At 42.0% G+C, this 16,123-nt stretch overlaps 1 protein-coding gene across 1 annotated transcript; it reads left to right on the forward strand.

Annotated features, from left to right (window-relative positions):
- The first annotated feature begins 12,268 nt into the window (after positions 1-12,268).
- LOC147971182 (uncharacterized) lies at positions 12,269-15,586 on the forward strand. Its single transcript, XM_087523856.1, has 2 exons — positions 12,269-13,004; positions 14,007-15,586. Exons 1-2 carry the CDS (start codon positions 12,269-12,271, stop codon positions 15,584-15,586), a joined length of 2,316 nt encoding a protein of 771 aa, XP_087379982.1.
- Positions 15,587-16,123: the final 537 nt, after the last annotated feature.

Genomic DNA, 16,123 nt, shown 5'->3' on the forward strand with positions numbered 1-16,123 from the left:
TTGCCAGCTCTATTTGCACTCAATCAATATATGTGCGTGCACTGGTAGAAGTGAAAGAGAAATTTAGAGGGCGATAAAGGAATATACAGAAGGTCCTGAGGAAAATGATACCTGTACATGGTTTGGATTACTCGTGTTTTTTTATTTTGACTGCAAATAACTTCTCTTTTCAACACACTTAGTACGTGATCTAGCAATCACATTATAATAGAGTAAGTGATATTTGAATGACCAAGATGTTGGGGAACGTAGCAGAATTTTAAAATTTTCTACGCATCACCAAGATCAATCTATGGAGTCATCTAGCAACGAGGGAGAGGGGAGTGCATCTACATACCCTTGTAGATCACGAGCGGAAGCGTTCAAGAGAACTGGGTTGATGGAGTCGTACTCGTCGTGATCCAAATCACCGATGACCTAGCGCCGAACGGACGGCATCTCCGCGTTCAACACACGTACGGTTGGGAAGACGTCTCCTCCTTCTTGATCCAGCAAGGGAAAGAAGAGGTTGATGGAGATCCAGCATCACGACGGTGTGGTGGTGGAAGCAGCGGTGATCTCGGCAGGGCTTCGCCAAGCTCCAACGAGAGAGAGAGAGGTGTTACGTGGGGAGAGGGAGGCGCCAGAGACTTGGTGCGGCTGCCCTCCTTCCCCCCACTATATATAGGGCCCCTAGGGGGGGCGCCGGCCCTAGGAGACCCATGTTGGCTCCCAGATGTTCCACGATGATCTCATCAGATGAAGCACGATGTCGAGGATTCAATCAATCCCGTATTCAATTCCCTTTGTCAATCGGTACGTTACTTGCCTGAGATTCGATTGTCGGTATCCCAATACCTCGTTCAATCTCGTTACCGGCAAGTCACTTTACTCGTACCGTAATGCATGATCCCATGACCAAACACTTGGTCACATTGAGCTCATTATGATGATGCATTACCGAGTGGGCCCAGAGATACCTCTCCGTCATACGGAGTGACAAATTCCAGTCTCGATCCGTGTCAACCCAACAGATACTTTCGGGGATACCTGTAGTATACCTTTATAGTCACCCAGTTACGTTGTGACGTTTGGTACACCCAAAGCACTCCTACGGCATCCAGGAGTTACACGATCTCATGGTCTAAGGAAATGATACTTGACATTGGAAAAGCTCTAGCAAACGAACTACACGATCTTGTGCTATGCTTAGAATTGGGTCTTGTCCATCACATCATTCTCCTAATGATGTGGTCCCGTTATCAATGACATCCAATGTCCATAGTCAGGAAACCGTGACTATCTATTAATCAACGAGCTAATTAACTAGAGGCTTACTAGGGACATGTTATGGTCTATGTATTCACACATGTATTATGATTTACGGATAACACAATTATAGCATGAACAATAGACAATTATCATGAACAAAGAAATATAATAATAATCATTTTATTATTGCCTCTAGGGCATATTTCCAACACAAAAATCCGTGGTGTTCTCCTGAACTGCAAGGAACACTCCACTACGAAACTCACTTAAGCAGGTTGATAGATGATACCTTGTCTTGAGCCTATTTTCTCAAAATAATGAGAGGCTGAATGATTCAGACACATGCTGAACCATCTTTCTCACCTCATCATTTCGTTACATTTTGATTTCATTGTGTGGTGTGCTTCGATCTAGGTGAGTTGAGTTGCTGCTTGGTTGGAGATGTTGATGTCGTTGGAGACACCCGCTGGATTCACCCTTTTCAAGGTTCTGAATAAGGGCAAGCTCGACAAGGTCGAGCTGAGTGTTCGTCACCACATCAGCTCTTGGTTTGGGTTGGATTACTCGTGTTTTTTATTTTGACTGCAAAAAAACTTCTCTTTTCAACACACTTAGTACGTGATCTAGCAATCACATTATAATAGAGTAGGTGAGAAAAAGCTCTTTATTTGAATGACCAAGAATCCGTGGTGTGCTCCTGAAGTGCAAGGAACACTCCACTATGAAACTCACTTAAGCAGGCTGATAGATGATGTCTTGTCTTGAGCCTATTTTCTCAAAATAATGAGAGGCTGAATGATTCAGACACAGGCTGAACCATCTTTCTCACCTCATCATTTTGTTACATTTGATTACTGATTCATCAAGGATTTGTTGTTCCGCGTTCACTTATTTCCCCAAACTGTACGTACGCATCACTCGCAAAAGAAACGATTTAAATCCTCTTCGAAAAAATTTGGACTGTTGTAAGGTTGAAAAAAATGCATGTGTTGTTCTGTAAGCACTTGAATTGAAGGGCAAAATGAAAAGTAACTCAACAGTGGATAATCTTACCTCATTAGCCTAGACAATACTACAGGTGGTACGCTGTTGCTGGCCCATATATCCCAAGACAGGGTATACATATAGCTCTTGACCTTGCCAGAGCGTAAGTAGTTCATTTCGTTAATCTGTTTTGCGTTTTGACATGCATCATTTGTTGTAGACTGCTAGATCGATGCTACTTCCGTTATTATTATTTTTTATTTCCTAAGCGCCGAACAAGCACTCTTGCATTGGAGATGCCCTGATTAGCTTCTACAAATTTGTCCCAATGCAATTAGCAGGCTAGCATATTCGAAAAATGAAATTTGAATGACATATAGCAGGATATGCATGTATTCCTACTCCTATCTTATATGGACAAATAGATCTAACAGCTGGCTTGCTTGCTTGAAGTGGTACATGTGTGATCTTCATGGAGCTAGCCATCATTGGATTTGGTAATACATAATCACTTATTCAGAGAGCCCAAGGTGAGAAGGGACGAGCATCTAGAACACCACCACCTACTAATCAGTGAGCTACTATCCGCCTTTGAATGAGTTACTTAACAAGAGAAGGCAGGTAGCAATAGAACACGTGCAATCTCAATGTTTACTAAGTATCTATTTCTGAATTTATTCGTTCCCAGCTGCTCTGAATCTGGGTGTTTTGCTTGCTGCTTTGTAGGAGTTTCCTACCTTTCTTCTGCAAATCTGGAATGCCTTTATGGCATGATCATGTGAAAAAAGTACCTTGATGCAGTAATGGATTTGATTATCACTGGTTACTCTGTTTTCACGAATTACTATCCAACTGTAAGTCTGTTCTATACCCTAAGGCCCATGTAAATCTGATAGAAGATTAAGCTATTTAATTTTAACTAAAAAGGATAATATTCTTTCAGTCGCTTGAATCTGTCCAGACCTGAAAAATACTTATACTTTGAAAGCTTTATATATGAGTATGTAATTTTACAGGTATGTAGATAGTCGAAAATGTTATTGTTCAAATGTACTCGAGCCAGGTTTTCGGTGTTTCATTGCAACCAAAAGAATTGGTAATATTGTTTTGATGAACACATGGTCGCACTTGTCGGTGTTGTAGTGGCATAGGAAATTTTCCCCTAAGATCCACTATGAAGTTGATTGAAAGTCCATTTCCCCTAAGATCCACTATGACAATGAAAAAGATTTCTGAAAACTGTGTCACCATAAATGTTCCATCATTGTCCATAGTAGTCCCATGCCATATTAATTTCATAAGAATAATTTCTTATTCAGATGTTCATTGTGTTTTTATGTACTGCTATATCTAAAAAAGCAAGTTTCAGCTAAAACCAGAGCCGTGGTTAAGATACTCTTCGCACCTAGGATATGTGTATATGTTTAGATTGCTAACTTTAAACTATAGTTTTAGAAAATGTGGTGCCCTCGCTTATTTTTCTAATGCATGAACTTAGGGTAAATGTTTTATGTGTAATGCGTGCTTGATTTCTTTTTGGTTCTGGTGGATTTTGATTTTCTCCACCATGCTTCTCTCCAACGAGATGAGTCTGTTTTCGCAGCAGCGGGTGATGCATGTGCTTATTGTTGGTTGTTGCTATGTGGTATGCATTTTCTCATTGTTGGCTGTTTGTTGTTTGCTATGATTAAGATACATTGGCATGTACATTTTATATCAGTTTTGTTTTCAACACCACCTATCACTGTATAATTTGCCGTTAATAGAGTAGTTTCTCCTTTATTGCATTGCATAATGCTAGCAAGCTACATTGCACCATAAACAAAAATAATCCTCTTCCAAGGTTAAACCTGTTTTTTTCCTTCTAGCAAAGATCATTGGAAAAGATCAATTCCGTTAGCCTATAATATTGCAGTTCTTTCGTATCCTTCAAAGATTTATAAATATTTTCTGTTTCCACTCCATTCGTTCTCATGGATTCTGAAAAAAATATTTTTGTTTTTTGTTGATTAATAATATTGCTTTCCCTTTCAGTTTTGAGGTGGTCGATGCATGTAGAATATACAGACTTTCCTAGAATGGCGCCTTTTAGTTTTTCTGCTTGATGTTAGTTCATTGATGAGAACACCTATGTACATGATTGCTGCATGCATGATATCCTACTATGTACTGAGAAATATTTTTGTTTTCCGGACATTGTTTTCTAAATCCTATCAACATATTACCTGATATGGTCTTTGAAGTTTCTATTTTATAGCGACTCTTTGCACTGGTCAACTTGAGTATGGTATGGTTATCTTTTCTTTTGTTTACAGGCGATGTGTGGTAGAAGTTGTACTCACAGGAAGACTATCGTGCTGTGTATAAACCACGTTCTATGATTCACTTCTGTTATACATATTTACTTTCCAGTTTTAGGACTGAAATCCATCCATTGTAATGAATTTGGTTGTATGGGCATTACCTATTTGACTTAGGCTTGCTTCATCACATATAGACTGCTTTTCTTTTCCCCATTGCTTGTATGACCTAAAACTATCATGTATATGATGGAAGTTATTAGCAATGTTTCACATTTTCTTACATGCAATACTGTGCTTGCCTATTCAGGTGTTCCAAGACCCAAATCATCAGAAAAACAACACATACAACACTTTTTTTCTTTTGAACTTTGGTTACCCTTATACAAGCCCCCCTGTTCATTTTGTTTATATAGTGGTTAGAATAGTAACCATATGTGCTTGCTCAATACTGATAGATGGAATATTTTCAAAGCACGTATGGTGTGGGTCTGTTCGCAATTTGGCGCAACGGGAGATTACTGAAAAATACACATTTTTTCAACATGACATGGTCTTGAAATGGGAGTCTACTATCAAATTAAAATGTGTAGGTATATCTCATTGTAGATGACAAGTCTCTATTTTTTATTAAAGGGGGTTAAATTGGTTATCATATATGCTTGCCTGCTACTAAAACAACTAAAACATGAAATTTCTTTTCATACTGAAGATGGATTCAGTGGGTCTCTGCGCCACTTTGTTACCCAACTGACGAACTGAGAAAGAAAGAAAGGGGATAGGCAGTCTTCGCTGGCTCTGCCCCCTGCTGCTTCATATTTAGCTCCTCACGGGCCACAGGCATCGCTCTACGTGGGTTGGGCTAAATAACATATGGGCTATCCTAATCCCTCCTGATCCCTATATCTCCGAATATGCACAACAAAGACATGTTTTTTTCTTAGGTTTCTTATCTTTTCCCTCTCTTTTTGCAGGAAAAATATGCATGGCCAGGTTTCTCATCATGATAACCATGTTTCCAAACTTGCTAAAAAAATACAACCATGCCAACTTTACTCTCTCATCATAGTGCCCATATTTTCAAACTGAACATATGCATATTATGCAAAGTTTCCCTTTTCCCAGACTATTATCTAACAACATAATAAACATGTTTAAAAAATAGCATGATTTAGTTGAAGGTTCTTGCAGCATGAAACTATTTTCATCGACAACATGTCTTCAGCAGGTCTCTGCGCCATTTGGCGCAACGGGTCAACTAGTTCACATATATTTATCAGAAAGGCTGTAGTGCTCCGACTCACTTTCTTGTAAATACAGGCTTCACCAAAAGTCTGTATAAAACCATATGCTTTGATCACTTTATGAAAGCGTATATTCCAACTCCGAGATGCTTCCACCAATCCATAGATGGATCGCTGGATCTTGCACACTTTGTTAGCACCATTAGGATTGACAAAACCTTCTTGTTGCATCATATACAACTCTTCTTTAAGAAATCCATTCAGGAATGTAATTTTGACATCCATTTGCCTGATTTCATAAAATGTGGCAATTGCTAACATGATTCAGACAAACTTAAGCATCACTACGAGTGAGAAAATCTTATCGTAGTCAACACCTTGAACTTGTCGAAAACTTTTTGCGACAATTCGAGCTTTGTAGATAGCAACACTACTATCAGCGTCCGTCTTCCTCTTGAAGATCCATTTATTCTCAAAGGCTCGCCGATCATCGGGCAAGTCAATCAAAGTCCGTACTTTGTTCTCATACATGGATCCCATCTCAGATTTCATGGCTTCAAGCCATTTCACGGAATCTGGGCTCATCATTGCTTTCTCATAGTTCGTAGGTTCGTCATGGTCTAGTAACATGACTTCCAGAAAGGATTACCGTACTACTCTGGTGCGGACCATATTTGGTTGACCTATGAGGTTCGGCAGTAACTTGATTGAAGTTTCATGATCATTATCATTAGCTTCCTCTCTAGTTGGTGTAGGCATCACTGGAACCGATTTCTGTGATGAGCTACTTTCCAATTCGAGAGAAAGTACAATTACCTCATCAAGTTCTACTTTCCTCCCACTCACTTCTTTCGAGAGAAACTCCTTCCCTAGAAAGGATCCATTCTTAGCAACGAATATCTTGCCTTCGGATATGTGATAGAAGGTGTACCCAATAGTCTCCTTTGGGTATCCTATGAAGACACATTTGTCCGATTTAGGTTCGAGCTTATCAGGCTAAAACCTTTTTCACATAAGCATTGCAACCCCAAACTTTAAGAAACAACATCTTAGGTGTCTTGCCAAACCACAGTTCATACGGTGTCGTCTCAACGGATTTAGATGGTGCCCTATTTAACGAGAATGCAACTGTCTCTAATGCATAACCCCAAAACGATAGTGGTAAATCGATAAGAGACATCATAGATCGCACCATATCTAATAAAGTGTGGTTACGACGTTCGGACACACCATTACATTGTGGTGTTCCAGGTGGCGTGAGTTGCGAAACTATTCACATTGTTTCAAATGAAGACCAAACTCGTAACTCAAATATTTGTTTCCGCGATCAGATCGTAGAAACTTTCTTTTCTTGTTACGATGATTTTCCACTTCACTATGAAATTCTTTGAACTTTTCAAATGTTTCAGACTTATGTTTCATCAAGTAGATATACCCATATCTACTCAAATCATCTGTGAAGGTCAAAAAATAACGATACCCGCCGCGAGCCTCAACACTCATTGGACCGCACACATCAGTATGTATTATTTCCATCAAGTCTGTTGCTCGCTCCATTGTTCCGAAGAACAGAGTCTTAGTCATCTTGCCCTTGAGGCATGGTTCGCAAGCATCAAGTGATTCATAATCAAGTGATTCCAAAAGTCCATCAGCATGGAGTTTCTTCATGCGCTTTACACCAATATGACCTAAATAGTAGTGCCCCATATAAGTTGCACTATCATTATTAACTTTGCATCTTTTGGCTTCAATATTATGAATATGTGTATCACTATGACCGAGATTCAATAAACCATTTATATTGAGTGTAAGACCATAGATGGTTTTATTCATGTAAATAGAACAACAATTATTTTTGACTTAAATGAATAACCATATTGCAATAAACATGATCCAATCATATTTATGCTCAACACAAACACCAAATAACATTTATCTTAGGTTCAACACTAATCCCGAAGGTAAAGGGAGTGTGTGATGGTGATCTTATCAACCTTGGAATCACTTCCAACTCACATCATCACCTCGCCCTTAACTAGTCTCTGTTTATTTTGCAATTCCCATTTCGAGTTACTACTCTTAGCAACTGAACCAATATCAAATACTGAGGGGTTGCTATAAACACTAGTAAAGTACACATCAATAACATGTATATCAAATATAGCTTTGTTCACTTTGCCATCCTTCTTATCCGCCAAGTATCTAGGGCAGTTCCACTTCCAGTGACCATTTCCTTTGCAGTATAAGCACTTAGTTTCACGCTTGGGTCTAGCTTTGGGCTTCTTCATGGGAGTGGCAACTTGCTTGCCATTCTTCTTTAAGTTCCCTTTCTTTCCCTTGCCCTTTTACTTGAAACTAGTGGTCTTGTCAACCATCAACACTTGATGCTTTTCTTGATTTATACCTTCACTGATTTCAGCATCACGAAGAGCTCGGGAATCGTTTCCGTCATCCCTTACATATTATAGTTCATCATGAAGTTCCAGTAACTTGGCGATAGTGAATAGAGAACTCTGTCAATCACTATCTTATCTAGAAGATTAACTCCCACTTGATTCAAGCGATTGTAGTACTCAGACATTCTGAGCACATACTCACTGGTTGAGCTATTCTCCTCCATCCTGTAGGCAAAGTACTTGTCAGAGGTCTCATACCTCTCGACTCGGGCATGAGTCTGGAATACCAATTTCAGCTCTTGGAACATCTTATATGCTCCGTGGCGTTCAAAATGTTTTTGAATTCCCGGTTCTAAGCCGTAAAGCATGGCGCACTAAACTATCAAGTAGTCATCATACCGAGCTTGCCAAAAGTTCATAACGTCTGCATCTGCTCCTGCAATAGGTCCGTCACCTAGCGGTGCATCAAGGACATAATTCTTCTGTGCAGCAATGAGGATAATCCTCAGATCACAGACCCAGCCCACATCATTGCTACTATCATCTTTCAACTTATTTTTCTCTAGGAACATAACAAAAATAAAACATGGGAGATATCCGCAAGCTATTGATCTACAATATAGATATGCAAAACTATCAAGACTAAGTTCGTGACAAATTAAAGTTCAATTAATCATATTACTTAAGAACTCCCACTTAGATAGACATCCCTCTAGTCATCTAAATGATCACGTGATCCATATCAACTAAACCATGTCCAATCATCATGTGAGATGGAGTAGTTTCCAATGGTGAACATCACTATGTTGATCATATCTACTATATGATTCACTCTCGACCTTTCGGTCTCAGTGTTCTGAGGCCATATCTGCATATGCTAGGCTCATCAAGTTTAACCCGAGTATTCTGCGTGTGCAAAACTGGCTTGCACCCGTTGTATGTGAACGTAGAGCTTATCACACCCGATCATCACGTGGTGTCTCGGCACGACGAACTAACGGTGCATACTTAGGGAGAACACTTATACCTTGAAATTTAGTGAGAGGTCATCTTATAATCACTACTGCAGGATGCTGCTAACGCGACACTACGATCAGAGACCCTTCGAGAAACTGTGTGCGATGCAATAATCGCAAATGGTGCTGTATGAAAACCGTCAGAAATGATGCAAAACATTTGCGATGAATGATACATCAAACACAGTTCAGATTATAGTTGCGTGTGCGATGAGGGGCATACGGTTGATCTGTACGGACTGTTTGCGATGAGACAGAACAACAGAAACGGGCAGCCAGATCAAGGTGTGTGCGATATACGGCATACAGTTCACTCCGATGAACCGTTTGCGATGAGTGAGGTGAACACAAACGATTCGGCATAACAAGTTGTGTGTGATACCCGACAAACAGGCCGGTAATCAGAATTGTGTGCGATCATTATAGACAGCCCATACGGTCTTTTTTTGTGAATTGTGTGCTCGTTAGGGCACACAGTTCAACAAACCAACCTGTTGGCGATAATGTAGAAGATCTCTGTCGAATACATATGACTAACCATCTGCGATGAGATTGACAGGATAAACAGAGATATATACCGTCTGCTTAATTTAGTCCTTCTTCTTCTTGTTGTTCTTGTTCAATGCCCCGCCACATCATCTTGGCGAGGACGCTTCTTGCCACTGACCGTTGGCTTTTCATCACCGCCGCTGTCGTCATCGTCATTGCTGTCGTCGTCCTCCTCCTCCTCGTTCGACCATTCCTCGTCATCACCATCGTCGTCCTCTTATTCGTCCTCTGACGGCTCCTCGTCCATCTGGTTGTCGTCTGATGACTCCGGAGGCGGCGTCCCTTCCATGAACCGGATATAATCGAGGTCTGGGCTAGATGCCGGACTCATGGAAGACGAGCGGGATGATTCTGATGTTAACCTATCATCGGGTGCCAGACTGCTGGCCGAACTGTTGTCCTCGCTATCGCTCGACATGGCTGCAGAGTGTGTGCCAGTGTGAAGCGCAGCCTGCCGGGGACGATGAAGATGGTGGACACTTAAGCGGGGTATGCAAAGAAGTGGAACTGCCAATTGAAGTGGGGATTGAAGCGGGGGTTGACGTATTATCTAACCGCTGATATAATGAACTGCAATTATTTGTACCCAGTCGCTCCAAATTCCCGGGGTTGCGCAGGACTCCTATTGGCTATTTGGCTGGTTTCCTTTTTCAGGACAAAAACAAGGAACGAGTTTTGGGATTATGCATCGGTACCGGTACGAACGGAGTAGGACAGTTGGCAAGCAATACATTGAGCTCTTCTTATTGATAAATCCAGTAATAATCAAACTAGAAAGGAAAAGAAAAAAGACAAAGAAAAATATCTGCATGAATCTTCGCGTAACATCAATGGCATAGGACCTAGATGTGCATTACTTAGAGCACATCTAGATGTGCTTTAGCAATACTGTGAAACAAAACCCCTAATCATCATTGCAAACAGCGCATAGAACATGGCTAATGCGACAACCACCACTACACATGCTAGTTTCTTCTTGTCTCTTGCTTTCATCTGTTGCCTGTGATTGATTCTTTCTTGCTTCATCGTACTGGTTGTACATTCCAAATCAGCCAGTTTATTCTTCAGCTTTATGTTATCTTCTGCAAGCTTGGTGATAACACTCTGAGCCCTGCCATGCCATTCTTCATCCAGCCAGTTAACAAAGGCACAAGCCTCATATCCCTGCCAATGTTAAATAGTATTCTGGATGAGCGGTGGCATTAACTGAAGTAAAATTATGAACTTAATTAGCACTAACCTCTAAGGGGCAACTGAGAAACTGCCTGCCAATGTCGAATCCCTCCGTGCATACAGGTTGAGCGGGAGTGTGCCCGTGCACACAACTCAGCTTTTGGTACTTCTCGGTGGCGCAAAACTCGAAGTCGAACTCGTGTTGTGGGAGTCTGGAGTCAAGCTCCGGATCCGGCGGCAAATAGCTTTCCTAGGGGGGGGGGTCATTCAGGACGGATTCCGCAAGGATCTATACTTTGGACATGCTAAAAAAGATCGAGATAGATTGGAACCTGACAGGATGATTCGAATCTGTAGTACACCTGCCTTCTAATGACCTTAGGCAAGTGCTCGGTGGCGATACGAGCAGGAGTAGCCGCACCGAAACCATCAGCACCACTCGTCCGCATTCCCCCAATGTTAGCGCCACGCGAGGGAATTTGGAGGCTATGTAGGGATTTGGGGGAAATGGGGAAACTGTGGAGATAAGCTAATGGTCGGGAACTACTAATGGCACTATATATATGCTGTATACAGCACACTGTTTGTACATGTCGTTTGTGTTGGGTATTACAATTTCAAACACGATTTCCGCACCAAACCGTGTGAGAAGACAACGTAGGTTAGACATGGTTGCCGTTACATAACTGTATGTGATGTACTACCATGTCAATATAATTGAGTTACGGTGAGATATCGTGTAAACAGCCGCTCCACGGATATCCGTAAAAAAACAGCCGCTCTGCATATAGAGATGGCGGCGGCGGCCTAGGCAGCGGCTATCGGAGAAGAGGTCAATCCTCGGTCGGTGGGCGGCGGTGGCGTCATAGGAGGTCAATCCTCGGTCTGCGGCGGGAGATAGGAGGAGCTCAACCATCGAGGTTGGCGGCGGCATGATTCGAGCACATCCATCGCGGTCGACGGCGGGATAGTGGAGGTCGAACTTCAGGCGGCAGCCACACTAAGCTTTGCTCATTGACCCTGCTGTCTCGCCGTGCCGCCGCATCGCCCTTGTCTGCCTGCTGGGTGGAGGTCGCCGCGTGCTAATTAATTAAGGTATTCTTTTTGTGAGTGGCTTAATTAAGGTATTCAATTCCTAAGTGTAGTGTTGTACTAGTACTCTGCGTGTAAATTGGCTGGCCATTAATTTTTGTCATTGCACGTCTGGATAACAACATGGAGCGCCCTTAGTAATTATTAAAATAAAACCTTGTGATTTATGCACGCATCTCTGGGCAGTAGTTAATCTGTGTATTAATGTTGTTGTTTTGTTTTTAATTACCATTCGTCTGCTGCAGATGGAACGATCTCGATGGATGAAGAATCAGAAAACCGCAGATTTGATCAGTGGCGTGACAGAGTTCATGAATTTGGCTGAAGGTACAAAGAGGAGAACTGGTGATGTGGATTACATCCTGTGTCCATGTACTGATTGTGCCAATACAGAGTCACATGAAGTTGCAGATGTCCAGATGCACTTAGTCTCTAGGGGATTCATGGATGGATATACACGTTGGACCAGACACGGTGAAGAGGAGGTCATGGATGAAGATACCCAGGGAAGCGGGATACCAAACCCCGATCAGTGTCACATGGATGTTGAATCTAACATCGGGGCAGAGGTGTCAAGCTACCAATGGAACACCGGAAAGCCGAAACGCCCACTGGAAAGCCAAGACGTCCACGCAGATGACGATGATCTTGATATGCCAGATTTTGGTGCTATGATTGCAGATTTCGAGGGCCCAGAAAAGGATATGATTGGGTACAAGGATCTGCCAACCATTGATGTGGGCTCCAAGAAAGAATTGTATCCAGGTTGCAAAAAGAAATATTCCAGGTTGAGTGCCACCCTGGCGCTTCTCAGATTTAAAGCAGCAAACAGTCTGTCAAACAAGGGATTCACAGAGATCTTAGGTATTTTCAAAGATATTCTTCCGGAAGATAATGTGCTCCCCAGAAGCACGAATGAAGCGAAGAAAATTGTTTGCCCATTGGAACTTGAAGTACAGAAGATGAAGACTTGTGTGAATGATTGTATATTGTACCGTGGTGAGTACAAAGATTTTCATGCATGTCCCACATGCAAGCATGCACGATACAAGCGCAGGAGAGCAAAGGACAAGTACAAATTGGATGACGAGATCAAGACAGGAATCCCATTCAAGGTTGTTTGGTACTTGCCTTTAATTCCAAGGTTGAGGCGTTTGTTTGCAAACCCTTGAGAGGCAAAGTGGTTGCGGTGGCATCATGATGAGCGAATTGCGGATAGGTTTATGAGGCACCCGAAAGATGGGGCTCAGTGGGAATTAATCGACAACAAGTTTGAAAAATTTGCCAATGATCCTAGAAGCATAAGGCTCGGGGAGTGTACTGACGGGATAAATCATTTTGGCGATATGAGCACCAATCATAGCACATGGTCGGTGCTTCTGTGCATATATAGCCTAGCTCCTTGGTTGTGTATGAAGAAAAAATACATTATGATGTCAATGATTATCCAAGGCCCGAAGCAACCTGGAAATGACATCGACATTTACTTTCAGCTACTGGTAGAAGAACTGCTGACAGTGTGGATAGATGCGCCTGTTGTAAAATGTTATGATGCTTACAAAAAGGAGATTTTCGATCTACATGCGATGCTGGTGCACACCATTCAAGATATGGCACCATTAGCCAACACATCGGGGCAGAAAACAAGGGGAGATGTAGGGTGTGTCACATGCATGGATAGGACAGCTAGCAGAAGACTTCCCAACTCGCGCAAAACAGTGTATTTGCGTCATCGTAGGTTCTTGCTGATGAATCAGCCATACCGACAGATGAAAGCTGAATTTGGTGGTACGGCAGAGGCAGGTGTGGCCCCAAGACCCTATGATGGGGAGGTGGTCCATAACATGGCTAAAAAAATTAATGTTGTGCTTGGAAAGAACCACCCTTTGACGGTGGAACTAACACCCAAGGATCAAGTGTTTAAGTAGAAATCGGTGTTCTGGAAATTACCTTACTGGGAGATTCTACGTGTACGTCACTGCATCGATGTCATGCATGTAGAGAAGAACGTATGTGAAAGCATCCTTGGTACTCTGCTCGAGATTAAAGGTAAAAGAAAGGATGGTGACGGTTCACGGCTCGATATGCTTGCTAATCAATCACAACGCAAGAGTGAAGCAGAAGATGATGACAAATTCATCAAAGCTCGCCAGAGTTACAATTTAAATACAAAAGAAGCAACACAGTTCTTCACCTATTTGTTGTCAGTTAAGACACCCTCTTCCTACTGCGCAAACATCAGAAGTCTCATGAATGTGAGCTCAGGTAAAATGAATTTGGGACACATGAAGTCACATGATTGCCACATGATGTTGACACAAATCCTCCCGGTGGCCATCAAGAATCTGATGGACGAAGATATAAGAAAGACACTCATTGACCTCTATGATTTCTTCAACAAACTATGGCAGAAAGTTGTAGATCCTGAAGAGTTGGATAATATGCAAGATGATATTGCAAGAATATTGTCCAACCTAGAGGTGTTTTTCCCACCGTCATTCTTTGATGTCATGGTCCATCTCACTGTGCACCGTGTCGACGAGATAAAGTATTGTGGTCCTGTGTTTCTTTGCGACATGTATCCCTTCAAGAGGTTCATGGGAATACTGAAGCGCTTTTGTCGGAACCGAAACCATCCAAAGGCAAGCATCCTACAAGGTTATACCATGGAGGAGGTGGTTGAGTTTTGCACCGAATACATGAAACAAAGACCTATAGGTTTGCCCCTCTCTCGCCACGAGGGAAGGCTGAAAGGTAAGCCGGTCCTTGTTGTCACGCAAATGATTGCACCCGGAGAATTGGCAGAGAAAGCCCATTTGACGGTATTGCTTAACAACCCAGTTCTCGTCGCTTATGCCAAAGAACACTTGGCGGAGATACGCCAAAGCTTCTTACCAATGGTGCCTTCATCAGAAGTGGAGATGAAGGAGCACACTAAGAAGTACGCCGAATGGCTAAAGAATCGTTTAGCACAAGGATCCATCTATGACATTGCTACGTGGTTGGCACAAAAGCCATCACCTACGGTGTTGACGTACCAAGCATGTGACATAAATGGATACACGTTCTATATTGAGGAACGTGATAAGAAGACCTCGTATCAGAACAGATCTATTCGAATAAAATGCATGACTGTAAATGAAGCTGATAAAAGGGTATACTATGGAACCATCAAAGAGATTTGGGAGCTTGACTATGTGAAAGTTAATGTGGCATTATTCAGGTGCGCATGGATCCCTCTTGGTCAAGTAAGGATTGATGAGTACAGGAAGACCTGTGTTAACAGGACAACGATGGCATATCACGCGGACCCATTCATTCTTGCCAGCGATGCTACCCAGATTTTCTTTGTGGAAGACCCCTTGCATAAGAATGACCATTTAGCGATGCATGGAAAGATAAGGGTAATGAGTGTCGATGATGTTGCTGATCAGTACGAGTATGATGAATTTGATGAGTTGCTAGCCAAGGGATCATGCACCAGTGCAACAGAGAAGCGTAAAATCATCAAAAACCCCAAGTTCATTCGGGGTCAACTTAATGACCCCAGTTCCCCCATGTACATGGGAATTAAGACGTAAGACTAGTCTTTATGCCCACCCTGCAACTTGATTCGTTCAATTTAGAACTGTCGCGTCTACTGAATTTGTGAGTTATGCCCGGTTTTTTGTTGATGTAAGAACCGTTAATACGTTGACCTTGATATGCTGTCAGCTCAGGCAATGAATATGAACTGTTTATTATTATTATTATTATTATTATTATATCATTATATCATAGAGGTAGGACACTCAATCGATCTCACTACAGTATGTGTGAACAAAAATATGCAATCTGATTTGCGAATAGCACACGGTTCGTTGATGAAAGCCGTGTGCCGACCAAACCCAGACACCCCGCCCACGATCTGAGTCGTGCTTTCTGATTGGCTAGAACCCAAACCCCACAGATCGTATGTCTGCACCGTTGGATGCTCCCAGATCGAACGACGATCCTCATCCATTTTGATAGCACATGCAGTTCCGGTTGTAATTTTATTTTTATGCACAAAATACACGTTAATCTCAGAAAATGTCTTAAATATAGCTAACGATACCTGAAATGCGCCAGAAAATCAA

The sequence above is a fragment of the Triticum urartu genome, chromosome 5A, assembly GCF_056163025.1.
Source record: "Triticum urartu cultivar PI428250 chromosome 5A, HENAU_Tu73, whole genome shotgun sequence".
Lineage (NCBI taxonomy): Eukaryota > Viridiplantae > Streptophyta > Magnoliopsida > Poales > Poaceae > Triticum > Triticum urartu.